The following is a 13,753-nucleotide window of genomic DNA, read 5'->3' as shown; positions in this document are numbered from 1 at the left end:
TCTGGCAGTTCAGAGAAAGGAAAGATCACTCTTGGGCAAGGCAGCAGGCAAGGGAAAGGTGTACGCCCAAAGAGGCATACACTGGACCTGGGTAAGATGGGTAAAGCTGTAAATAACAAACAGTCAGAAAAGCCAGAGGAAATTCAAGTTGAAGGATTTCATATACCAAAAACTGCTGCTGCTGCTAAGTCTCTTTAGTCGTGTCCAACTCTGTGCGACTCCACAGATGGCAGCCCACCAGGCTCCCCGTCCCTGGGATCCTCCAGGCAAGAACACTGGGTGGGTTGCCATTTCCTTCTCCAATGCATGAAAGTGAAAAATGAAAATGAAGTCGCTCAGTCGTGTCCAACTCCTAGCGACCCCATGGACTGCAGCCTACCAGGTTCCTCTGTCCATGGGATTTGCCAGGCAAGAGTACTGGAGTGGGGTTGCCATTGCCTTCTCCATACCAAAAACCACAGACATGCAAAAGCATACAACATTTTCTAGGGGGAGAAAAAATGAGCCAGTCTGGCTGGGAAGAAGGATAAAAATGGGTCCAGACTATACAAGAAGGTTGGGCCAGATCACAGAAGGCTTGATAATGCCAGGCTAAAAAGAATCAACTGTACAAAAAAACAAAGAACACGGGATTAACTCAGAATTTAACTCAGGGTCAGTCATGTGGACAGAGCCATACATCAGGAGATTACAAAGCTGACACAGTCGGAAAACACTCATTTGTTAAATCAGTATTTAATGCCTCTTACAAGCCAAGCTCTGTTTGGTGTTTAAAACACCTATAAACACAGCATTAAATACACTTTTCCTTACAGATAACTTCACTGCTCTGAAGGTCAAAAGGCCGTGAGAGAGGCTACTACTATTCAGTCAATAAGGAGTGACGGATCTGAAATTAACATTAGCTCTTTAGCTTTACACAATGCAAATTCACACCCATCACGTTTGTTTTGAGACTCACAACTATGATGCCTTTGAGTCCCTGAGGGTGATGCAGTTTTTATGAAAAGCAAGGACAACCTTAAGGCTGCAGAAATAGGAACAGGCTTCCCAACAGACCTGCTGTATTCAGTGTTGGAATTTTCCAAAGAAAAGTAATCAAGATGCTGAAGGAACGATGCATCATGAGAAACGTGAAGTAACTGAGGCTTTGCAGATGTATAAATGGCACTGGACTCTAAAGTAGGTATTATCCAATCCAGAAGCCATAAAAGGTAACTCTGGTGGTATATGCAGACAAAGCCGTAGAAAATGGACTTGCAGACAGGGAGGGGGAAGGAGAGGGTAGGATGAATTGAGCAGCACTGACATGTATACACTACCACGTGTAAAATAGCTAGCTACGGGAAGCTGCTCTGTAACACACGGAGCCCAGCCTGGCACGCTATGATGACCTAGAGGGATGGGGTTCAGGATAGGGAAGCCAGGCTCAAGAGGGAGGGGATATATATATATATATATATATATATAGTTATAGCTGATTCAAGTTGTTGTATGGCAGAAACCAACACAATATTGAAAAGCAATTATCTTCCCATTTTAAAAAATCTGGTGGTATATAATAGTTTAAAACAGAGGCTGGAAAACCACAGCCACAAGCCAAATCTGGCCTATCACCTATTTTTAAATAAAATTTTTCTGGGGCAAAGTCATACCCATTTGTCGACGCACTGCATTCTACAGCAGTTTTCAGGTGACAATGACAGTGTTGAGAGTCCTGACAAAGACTATTCAGCCTGGAGAGCCCCAAATATTTTACTATCTGACCCTCCATAGAAAAAGTTTGCCAACCTCTGTTTAAAGGATGGGCTGAAGGTTAAAGTGAGGCAGGAAATCCTGCCTGGAGTTTGCTAACTTCAGATGAGAAATAAAGCTACTTGCTACTTGAAATGGAAAGAATCCAGATGTGAGAGACAGCCTGGAGACAAAACTGCCAGGATTTTAGAACTGGCCAGATCTGGGGGACAGAGGAAGAGCCAAAACAGATGTTAAAGACCATGTTGGTGACTGGGCATCATTTACAGTGAAGCAATCAGGAGAAAGAATGGGTTTGGAGACAGAAGGAGAGAAAGGTTACGTTAAGTTGCACACCCAATTTGCGACACATGAATTTTAAACCCCACTCATTCTGAAAGCTACCCAGGTAGAGACGTGTGGGGTCAGCATAAACTGTGACCAGGATCTGAGGAAAGATCCCAGCTGGAGAGGAAGATATCGATGTCTTCAGCTGAAGTCCTAGAAGGTGGGTGAGATCACTAAAGGACAGAAAACATGGAGAGAAAATGAAGGGCAGGCACTGAAGTGATGAGCGGCAGCAAGGTGAGACCCCAGGCAGTCAGGGAGCGAAGAGGAGGCGACAGAGAGCAGCCCTTTACCTGGAGCTCGTGCTTTGGTGCACTGAGACAGCATGGCTCCAAGAGTCCCAAAACACCAAGGTCCACAAAGAATCTCAGGGAAGCAGCCTCGCAAGAGGGAACCAAAACTTTTACACAACCTGATCCAGTCTATAGACCTCTAGCCCCACTACCCACCCCCTCACCCCCCCACCCCAGCCACCTCCACTTCAATGCCCTGCTATGGTTCATGTTAGCAGTATCAAACCTGAAGACCACATCTGCAGCTCAGCCACCCCTGCTCAGCACTAACTGAGGAAACAAACCTCCAGCATCAAGACGAAACAAATGTTTAACCTCACTCCAGCGATGGCAGCCATCCGAAGATCCTTTAAAATATCTTCAAAAACATTCAACCAAGTGCAGGAGACTGTCCCTCTGGGACAGCTGCGGACAAGGGAACGGCACCCCACAGAGAACACGTTCTCAGTATTGAAGACGAGAATTCTTAACACAGGCTGACAAGACACTCACCGCAGGCAGAGGGCAGTAGAACTGATGAACCGTATGCATGACGTCCAAGAGCATGTTGTGTCCAATGACAAGCTTCCCCTGAAAAAAGCCATGGTTAGGAGACTCCTTGGTGCAAAGCTGGATCAGGGCTTTTTACTGAAGAGCTCAAAACACTAACAGAAAACGCTAAGTATCTTGAAATGTATGGCTTGCTTCCATGAGGATTTTGTACTAAACTTACTTTTTGACACTAAGGGGGGAAAAGAATGTATAAAGATATGCAAATAAAGAAATCTGGGCTGGCTTCATTCCTCTTCTGGTGTAAAATCCAGAATGCAAAGTAAAAGCTCCAAAAGACTTTGATTTCATTGATCTTTTTTCTCTGATTTTTATTCATCTTCTACCCAAAAGAATCAGAAGTAGTAAAATTTTTATTAAAGAGTTCAAAAAAGTAACTGAAAATGCTAGAAACCTTGAACTGTCAAATAATTTGTGAACAAACTCCAAATATCTATTTCAGAAATGTTTTCTTCAAAACAACTCATTTATTTTCAAAAGACACTCATAACAATGCTAGAAGGTGAAAATAACGAACTTAAGTAGAATGAGTTTTCATCTCCTCCATCATGTATATCAAATTCCACAGGGCTTGTTCTGAAATATTGTTTCCAATGAAATTCACTGCTCTTCAACCAATGAGGTACAATATATGTGTAATAAATTAGTCCATTTTGATAAAAATTAAACTGCAAAAAATGGAACATCAAACTTAGATTTAGCTAGCCAGGTGACAGTATTTTTAACATAAAGCATCCAGAGCTTTTTGCTACATCCCAGTGGACCTTCAGAGCAATACTCCTTGACTCACAAAGCTAAACATAATTCTCTGAAATAAATAATTCTGTACAAAATCTCCCAAATCCAACAGACGAGCTATCCTCTCAGCTCAGTGTGTGGGCCATTCTGAATATCTACGCAATGCTAAGATACCAAGTATTGATTGAAACCACAGAGAAGGAAGGAACCCAAAATGGAAACCCTAAAAGACAAACCTAACTGTATTATAAATGAAGCCCTCAACCACACTGAAAGAGGTCGGGAAGAACAAAACTAACATCAACACAGCAGATAACAAGAACTGCAATTCCCAGTGTCGGAGGGAAGAAAGTTACAAATAAGACAAGAGAGTAGGTTAAAAGTAAACCCTGTGGTATTGGACTAGAGTCTGTCATCAGTTCAGTTCAGTCCAGTCGCTCAGTCGTGTCCGACTCTTTGTGACCCCATGAACTGCAGCACACCAAGCCTCCCTGTCCATCACCATCTCCCGGAGTTCACTCAAACTCACGTCCATCGAGTCGGTGATGCCATCCAGCCATCTCATCCTCTGTCGTCCCCTTCTCCTGCCCCCAATCCCTCCCAGCATCAGAGTCTTTTCCAATGAGTCAACTCTTCACATGAGGTGGCCAAAGTACTGGAGTTTCAGCTTTAGCATCATTCCTTCCAAAGAACACCCAGGACTGATCTCCTTTAGAATGGACTGGTTGGATCTCCTTGCAGTCCAAGGGACTCTCAAGAGTCTTCGCCAACACCACAGTCTGTCATATATCAGTATAAATTCATTTTTCAAAATATGCATGTAAGTCAGACAGGGAAATATCAACATGTATATACATGCATGGTTACACACATGTACCATTCTTAGCTCTGTGCATTTAAGTCAGACACGGAAATAGCAACGTGTGTATATGCATGGTTACACATGTATCATTCTTAGCTCTGTGCAGGGAGGGGAACTAGAAGTAGTAACACCACAGCAGGAGCTCAGCACCAGAACTTGGTTTCTAAAAGGAACCAGGGCTCCTTGGAGAAGTCATTGATTCTAGAGCTGAGGAAGGGAAAATATAAGATAAGTGTGGAATATCTTGTGATGTCAGAAAGTAAGGAGGTGCTCAGAAAAAGACGGGGGCTTGTTCCAGGGGAGTCAGCCTGAAGAAGCGCCAATGGCCCACGTGATACCATCTGAGCAACAAAATAAATGATAAGAACACTAGATTAAAATCTGTAGAGGGACTTCCCTTATGGTCCAGTGGTTAGGAATCCACCTGTCAATGCAGGGGACACAGTTCAATCACTGGTCTAGGAAGACCCCACAAGTTGTGGGGCAACTAGCCCGTGTGCCACAGCAACGGAAGCCTGCATGCTCTAGGGCCCATGCTCCACAATAAGAGAAGCCCCTGCACCGCAACTAGAGAAAAGTAGCTCCTGCTCAACTGCAACTAAAGCCCACACATGGCAATGAAGACTCAGCAGAGCCAACAATAAATAAATTGATAATGTTTTTCAATTAAGAAAGAAATCTACACAGTGGGGACTTCCCTGGTGGTCAAGTAGTTAAGAATCCATCTTCCAATGCAGGGGCTGTCAGTTCCATCTCTAATCAGGGAACTAAGATCCCATGTGCCTTGGAGCAACTCATCCTGCAAGCCCCAACTACTAAGCCTGTGTGCCACAACTAGAGAGCCTGCACGCTGCAACTAAGACCTGATGTAGCCAAATAAATAAATAAGTTGTTTAAAGATATGTAGAATGAAATAAATTTCTCTGAGTCAAAAAAAAAAAAACAAAAAAAGAATTAACAGAAGGGGAGCAGGGGCAGCTCTTCTAAAAGATTTCCAGAAACAAATGGAAAAAGAAGGAGGGAAACACAAACTTGCCACTAGCATACCACAGTCATGATGGCTGCAGGCAAGGTCCACTGACAGATGCTATGCCACTGGCAAAAGCTCGAGAAAAAAGAGGACTCTCCGCATCTGAAAATATCTCCAATATATTCATTAACTACAAAAGTAGGCACAGTAACTCTACAGTGCCTAAGCCCAGCAGACACCACCTGAACTGAGTGATGGGGGGTCAATGTCATAAACCATCATTTCTGTGGTGTGCCTACCAAAACTGTGTCTTCAATCCAACGTGAGAAGAGATCAAACAAATCCAAACCAAAGGACACCCGACATAATTACAATCAATACTCTTTATAAAAGACAAAGTAAACTACAGACTGCGGAAGACTAAGGAGAAATAACAAGTAAACGCAATGTGGGATCCTAGACAGAACCATGAATAGGAAAAGGACTTAAGAGGAAAAACAGGTTAAATTCAAGTTAGCTCATAATATTGTACCAATGCTAATTTCATGGTTCTGCAACTGTATGGTTATACAAGATAGTAACATTAGGTGTCGCTAGGTGACGGGTGTATAGAAATCCTGTACCAGTTTTGCAACTTTTCTGTGGGTGAAAAACTAGTATGAATTTTTTTTAAACTAGAGACAACAGATTCGTTACTAAGAGTGACGGGAAAAGAACCTGGTCTCATATAGAGTGTTTACTTGTTCACTGGCTATACAGAGCTCAACTACATTAGTAGTTTTGAAGTACATGACTTAAATTTTAAATGTCTGGATCACTAACAAACAGGGCTAAATTTTTATCGCGGTATGCTCCGTGACGTGTACTATGAATGGTCCACAACATGCTATGAATCACTCTGCAGAAGAGGGACGACAGAGAGGAAAAATAAATAGAGGCACAGCTGGCTAAGGGATCTGAATTGTTTGTACAAGGCAAAGAAATGCCCCCACCTTGGAAAAGCCCCCTAAACCATCATGCTGGTTATGGGAGCTCAAAGCCAACTGCTGCCCCACATGTTTCAAGGACAGCTTCACTGCTCTGAAGACGGCTGGTTAAGTGTGTGTAATGTAAGCAAACATGACCAGAAACTCCCCTCTGCTTCTCTGTGTGTGTGTGTGTCTCTCAGTTATATCCAACTTTCTGTGACCTCACAGACTGTAGCCCAGCAGGCTCCTCTGTCCATGGAATATACCAGGCAAGAATACTGGAGTGGGTTGCCATTTCCTTCTCCAAGAAATCTTTTTAATCCAGGGATCAAACCCAAGTCTCTTGCATTACAGGCAGATTCTTTACCACTGAGCCACGAGGGAAACCCTCTCTGCTTCTCTGAATACACGCAATCTTGTTGCTGTTGATCAGTCATGTCCTGACTCTTTGGACTGCAGCACATCAGGCTTCCCTGTCCCTCACCATCTCACAGAGTTTACGCAAGTTATTGTCCATTGAATCAGTGATGCCATCTGAGCATCTCATCCTCTGTCACCCTCTTCTCCTTCTGCCTTAAATCTTTCCCAGCATCAGGGTCTTTTCCAATGAGTCGGCTCTTCTCATCAGGTGGCCCAAGTTTTGGAGCTTCAGATTCTGCATCAGTCTTTTTTTTTTTTTTTTTTGATAAATGTCCAAACGGATTTTATTTTATTTTTATTTTACTTTATAATACTGTATTGGTTTTGCCATACATCAACATGAATCCGCCACGGGTGTACATGCGTTCCCAATGAATATTCAGGACTGATTTCCTTTAGTTTAGGACTGACTGCTTTGATCTCCTTGCAGTCCAACGGACTCTCAAGAGTCTTCTCCAACACCACAATTCAAAAGCATCAACTCTTCAGCGCTCAGCCTTTTTTACGGTCCAACTCTCACATCCATACATGACCACTGGAAAAACCATAACTTTGACTACATGGATCTTTGTGGGCAAACTGATGTCTCTGCTTTTTAATACGCTATCTAGGTTTGTCATAACATTTCTTCCAAGGAGCAAGTGTCTTTTAATTTCATGGCTGCAGTCACCACCTGCAGTGATTTTGGAGCCCAAGAAAATAAAGTCTGTCATTGTTTCCATTGTTTCCCTATCTATTTGCCATGAAGTGATGGGACCAGATGCCATGATCTAAGTTTTTTGAAATGCTGAGTTTTAAACTAGCTTTTTAGCTACTTCTCAAGAGACCCACACCTTTTGTTTTTCTCCAGGCTCATCCCTGGCTCTCTTCTGTTCCGGTAACATCATTTACTTGAGAGAAAGAGCTCCAGAGGAGCCGGCCCTTTTCTCTCTCAAGGTCTAAGTGCTGTATACCCCTTGCCAGGGTGAGTGGCTGCCTCCCTAAAAGTGCTCCTGTTTGACAAGGCTGTACCTGCTGTTGAGACAACTATGGACTCCTGGAGCACCGCCTTCAAGTTTCCCCGAGGCAGAGCTCAGCATCTAAGGGACAAGAAGACTCCTTCAGGGAGACAATTCCTTCTCCCTAGGCCAGCTACTCAAGGAAAAGGAAGTCTCAGACTCCAGGAAGTTTAGCATCAGGAAAGCAGTGTGACTTGGATGGGTAACTCAACAGAACAACCAGCAGCAAGACCCAGTTTCTCTGTGCAAGATGGGGGTGCTTCTTTTCTTAAAGGATGTAAGAAACAAGGGAAAATATCTACTATATCTATCATAGAACCCTCCAGCACATTTACATAAACAGTTGACACATTTTTTAAATGTATCTAATGTTATTAAGATATAACATTCAGGGATTCTCTGGGGTAGTGGTAAAGAATGTGCCTGCCAATACAGGAGACACAGGTTCAATCCCTGGCCCAGGAAGATTCCACATGCTGAGGAGCAACTAAGCTCGTGCACCACAACCATTAAACCTGTGCTCTAGAGACCAGGAGATGCAGCTACCGAGCCCAAGTGCTCTGGAGCCTGCGCTCCACAACAAGAGAAGCCACCGCAATGAGAAGCCCGCATACCGCAACTAGACAGGAGCCCCTATTCGCCAAAACTAGAGAAGAGCCCTCACGGCAACAAAGACCCAGCACAGCCTAAATAAATAAATAAAATTATTTAAAAAACAAAGATACAGGATTCAGTTAAGCGGAGGAATTCAACACAATTATTTTTATCCTCTAGATTTCTTTTGATGAAGGAATACAAGGTTTCAAACACTGGATTATTTCTGCTCATCTTCTTTAGTTTGCTATTCTGCTTCTTGTTGGTTTTGAGAATAATAAATTATCAGTTTCATGGAGCCACATAAGGCCATCACAGTATAATCCTCTTCTGCGTTTTAACAGAAATGCTTTCTGAAACAACGGTTTGGATGTAATTCAGCAATTATAATGTCACACTGAGTGCATTATGACAAGCTATCTTTATGAAGTTCTAACTTCTCCCTCCAGACCAAGAAAACATTCTAATATCAATGTGACCAGATGATGGATTTGCAATGATAACTTGGCATTTCACAGTAAATGTTATGTTCAGGAAATTAATTACAAAGTTTGTTTCACTTACCGAATTAGCAATGGCATGAATGACTCTAGAAAATCCCACAGCATCATTCAGTTCTTCCTAATTTAAAAACAAAACAAAAAACCAGCTATTGAAATATATATATTCCTTGTTTGAATAAGTTAAAATCTAGGCAAAAAAAAAAAAAAAAAGGGGGCTGAAATTTTATATCCAGTTAGATAACTTTTGTTTCCCATGCTTTGAGTCCATCACCGCCAAACAACTGCGTTGGAAATGATTTCTGCATGTACCATTTTTCTGTTTCAGAGAGAGGGATGAGCAAGTGGCAAACTATTCATCAGTTACTAAGATAACAGTGCTAGGGTATACCCATCACTTCCTATTCATCAGTTACTAAGGTAACAGTGCTAGGATATACCCATCACTTCCCATTCATCAGTTACTAAGGTAACAGTGCTAGGATATACCCATCACTTCCCATTCATCAGTTACTAACGTAACAGTGCTAGGGTATACCCATCACTTCCCATTCATCAGTTACTAAGGTAACAATGCTAGGGTATACCCATCACTTCCCATTCATCAGTTACTGAGATGACAGTGCTAGGGAATACCCATCACTTCCAATCAACTGCTGAAATTTCCACATCCCTCAGACTGCCTTGAGGGCTTCCGAGGTGGCTCAGCGGTAAAGAATCCATCTGCCAATGCACGAGAAATCAATTCAATCCCTGGGTCAGAAAGATCCCCTAGAGGAAGAAATGGCAACCCATTCCAGTATTTGAGCCTGGGTAATCCCATGGACAGAGGAACCTGGTGGGCTATAGTCCATAGGGTTACAGAGTCTGATACAATTTAAGGACTAAACAAGAAGTTGCCTTAAAAACAGGGACTTTTAAAAGCTGCCACCTGCTGGCCAAATTAATACTGCATTCCATTCCGAGGAGAACCACTAAGATCAACTGCTATATCAAGAATTCTCTAATTTTTTTTTTCCTGAGTGAGCGCTTAGTTGCTCAGTCATGTCAGACTCTTTTTGACCCCATGAACTGTAGCCCACCAGGCTCCTCTGTCCATGGGATTCTCCAGGCAAGAATACGGGAGTGGGTTGCCATTCTCTTCTCCAAGGGATCTTCCCAACCTAAGGATCAAATCCAGGTCTCCTGCACTACAGGGGGATTCTTTACCAACTGAGCCACCAGGGAGGCGCCGCCCTCCCCGCCCCCCCGCCTTCTTTTTTCCTGGTCAAATGCATTTTTATAAAATTTTTACAGCACCACACTGAGACTCATTCCCACTCAGCTTCTCTCCTGTTTTCTTCAATACGGTGCTTAAATAGACTCAATTTCTTCCCTATCTTCAAATCCTTTCCTTAACTCTAAGCTCTAGGGAACCACTCTCCTTCTTGTCTCTTCACAGCTAAATTATTTAGTGACTCTTCTCTGGGAGATCCCTGGTCCAGGCGCTAAGACTGTGCTTCCATTGCAACGAGCATGGGTTCTATTCCTGGTCAGGGAACTAAGATCCTTCCTGCACACTGTGTGGCATGGCCAAAAATTTAAATTAAAAAAAAATTCACTAGGTCCAGTTTAATTCCCAGGAAACTGCAAGCCCCCTGCTCTCCCATTTCACCCTCACTGAAATTGTTCACTTCCTTAAATTACTCTTGAGTCTAAAAAGCACTGGTGGTTTTGTAGAGAAATTGGAACACTTGTACTTTGTTGGTGGGAATGTAAAGTGGTACAGTCACAGTAGTCCCTCAAAATATTAAAAACAGAATTACCATATGATCCAGCAATTCCACTCCTGGGTATATATATGCTCCAAAGAACTGAAAGCAAGGACTCAAAAGAATCCTTGACACTCATGTTCAGAGCTGCATTAGTCACAAGAACCAAAAGACAGAAGCAACACAAGAGTCCATCAACAGATAAATGGACAAACATAATGTGGTATACAGAATATTATTCAGACTTTAAAAAGAAAGGAAACTGTGACACATGCTACAATAAAGATGAACCCAAAATGCTATTACGCTAAATGAACGAAGCCAAATACTATCTGATTCCACTTATGTGAGGCATTGAGAGGAGTCAAATTCATAGACAGAAAGAACAGTGGGTACCAGAGGCTGGGGGATGGGAGGAGTGGGAAGTTATTAGTTAATGGATATAGTGTTTCAATTTTGCAGGATAAAAACAGTTCTGGAGACAGATGGTAGTGATGGTTGTAGGACAATGTAAATGTATTTAACAGTACAGAATTGAACACTTCAAAATGGCAAAGATGGTAAATTTCATGTTACATATTTTACCAGAATTAAATTTTTTAAAAAAAGAAAAAAAAAACCTATTCCCAAAGCTAAGCCCCTCTGGAGGAGGGCATGGCAAACCACTCCAGTATTCTTGCCTGGAGAATTCCATGCACAGAGGAGCCTGGTGGGCTACAGTCCATCAGATCGCAAAGAGTTGGACATGAAAGACCGCTTAACATTTCCACTTCACTTTCTCCTGTTTAAGGCCACTGGCGTCTCTTAGCTGCTTGGTTACTCTTCAGGTTAACTGGTCTTCCTGCTCGAATCCATTCTCCAGAGGACAACCAAAGTGAGGTTCCAACAAAAATATGAGCATACATCTGTAGGCCCATATCATCTCAACTTTGTTTTAGGAAAACTAGTTAACCGGGCCTGAATATAGCCACAGTGAGACCACTTAACGGGCCGAGACGCTCAGTGACACAAAGTCTGAATGCTAACCACTAACTCTTGCTCTGAGATGGCTTCATGGAGGTGAAGACTGTCCACCGCGATGCCACCCTCACTTTGCTGCTGCTGCTGCTGCTGCTAAGTTGCTTCAGTCATGTCCAACTCTGTGCAACCCCACAGACGGCAGCCCACCAGGCTCCCCCATCCCTGGGATTCTGCAGACAAGAACACTGGAGTGGGTTGCCATTTCACTTTGCTGGCTATGTCTAAATACCTACGCTTCGATCTCCCTCACTCTCTTTCAGGTTTTGCTATGAATTCAATTCTTCCACGGGAGAAAATGATTCACTAAACTGAATCCAACATAGGATTTACAATTCTGTTGCCATTTCTCACCCAAAGGAAATGAGTGTAGTTCAATCACCTGTTCCTTAGCATGTTTCTGTTGCTCTCTTCTTTTGCGTTCTTCTTCATCTACTTTGCTGATAACAATATATCGCTCTTTCTAAAAGACATAAAGGAGATATACAATTTTCTGGAAGCTACCTGACCCTCCTCACCCTCTGAAATTCAGGTTCTGCTACCATTAGAGGTTATAATTTTTATCAGTGCACAGTCTTTCAGGGGCTAAAGACATTCAAAGTATCTTGAAATGCCACCAAAAGTTGAGTTGTTGCTTTACAAACTAGACTTCGTCTCCATGTTTCCACAACAGTTTCCTATGATTTATTAATTCACCCCAACAGAGTCAATTATAAATATCAAGAGAATGTGACAGTAAGACACTCCATGATGGACACTAAGATGTTGCATTTGAACACAAATTTCAAAGTAGTTGGTTTTGAAATAAAAATTCTATGTAACCCATATAAACTTGAATCATATTATATACCTAAAACTAATACTGGTAAGTCAACCATACCTCAATTTTTAAAATTTCTATATCATTTCTCATTAACATAAAAGAAAAATCCTGGATTTTCCAGTAACCTGTCGGATAACTAGCATCTTCTTTCTCACACTGCATTCTGGATCAAACACCACAAAATCTCCTGTGTCAAAGTTTGAGATTTATCTTCTAGCAAGATTTAATTTATGTAATCTCTTATTTAATTAGACATCTCACTTAAGAACAAGAACTAAATTCTAAAATTCTATAGTTCTGTCAAAGGAACCCACCATCAGCCCACCACTACCCATTTCGGTTCTATCACTGCTCTCCGGGAATACATGATGACAGAATGCTGATGCCCCAGATTCTAAAACCGAATTTTAGTGGCCCATGTGACAAGGAGCAATTACTACATGAGTACCATGCATATCAGCTTTCTGTGATGATGAGAATGTGTACCAACATTTGCATGCTCTCAAGTTTACAAAGTTCAGTTCCATCTAATACTTTTTAAAAAGCTGTGAGACAACAGAGCTCATCATTACCACGGTCATGCATGGATTTACAAATGAGGAAACTGAGGCTAGCAGCGGGGAAATGACTTGTCCAATGTCACCCAGCTCATACGTATGGGAGCCAACTCTGACTTTCAATTTCTTGATCTGACTGCACTTTGTACTTGAATATTGTGGCACTGGTTCAATGCATTTAATGTTGGCCCTGGATAAGCCCTGGGGTTACCTTTTCGGTTTCTAAAGTCTCAACATGAATGCCTTTGGGATACCTAAAGGCAAGAAAGAAAACATGATTATCAGTAGATGAGATAATGACAGCTAAGACCCTAAAGGACTTTTAAAACAACTTAATAGCTATAATTTCATTACATCTGTTTTATTGAGTATGCAATATATATTACTACAAGGAAGACTGTAGAGTAAGCCTATTCCATAATATTTCAGTTTTCAAATGTTTCCCCATCTCTGCTCTTAGAATACAGCAATGTATCTGATTTCAAATTAAGTTTTTAGGACTTAGGCAGTTTCTGAAATGTCAGGCATCATATAATACAGACAACATATTACCTCACAGTCAAATCTTGCTTCTAAATGTCACAATGCTTACTTCCTAAGTGAAAATTTTGGAGGTCTCTTTGGATGGTCT

At 42.0% G+C, this 13,753-nt stretch overlaps 1 protein-coding gene across 2 annotated transcripts in view; it reads right to left on the bottom strand.

Moving 5' to 3' along the window:
- Window positions 1-13,753, bottom strand: part of PARN (poly(A)-specific ribonuclease) — a 200,189-nt gene that overhangs the window by 157,533 nt on the left and 28,903 nt on the right. For both annotated transcript variants that reach the window (XM_052655370.1, XM_052655362.1), the window contains exons 10-13: window positions 13,334-13,376; window positions 12,125-12,205; window positions 9,039-9,095; window positions 2,868-2,945 (exon numbers count right to left, since the gene is read on the bottom strand). In XM_052655370.1, the coding sequence (XP_052511330.1) occupies window positions 2,868-2,945; window positions 9,039-9,095; window positions 12,125-12,205; window positions 13,334-13,376 (259 nt within the window). The remainder of the gene's footprint in view (window positions 1-2,867; window positions 2,946-9,038; window positions 9,096-12,124; window positions 12,206-13,333; window positions 13,377-13,753) is intronic.

The sequence above is a fragment of the Budorcas taxicolor genome, chromosome 2, assembly GCF_023091745.1.
Source record: "Budorcas taxicolor isolate Tak-1 chromosome 2, Takin1.1, whole genome shotgun sequence".
Taxonomy (NCBI): domain Eukaryota; kingdom Metazoa; phylum Chordata; class Mammalia; order Artiodactyla; family Bovidae; genus Budorcas; species Budorcas taxicolor.
Note: the sequence above shows the minus strand (reverse complement) of the source record. Positions and strands in the feature narration are given on the sequence as shown.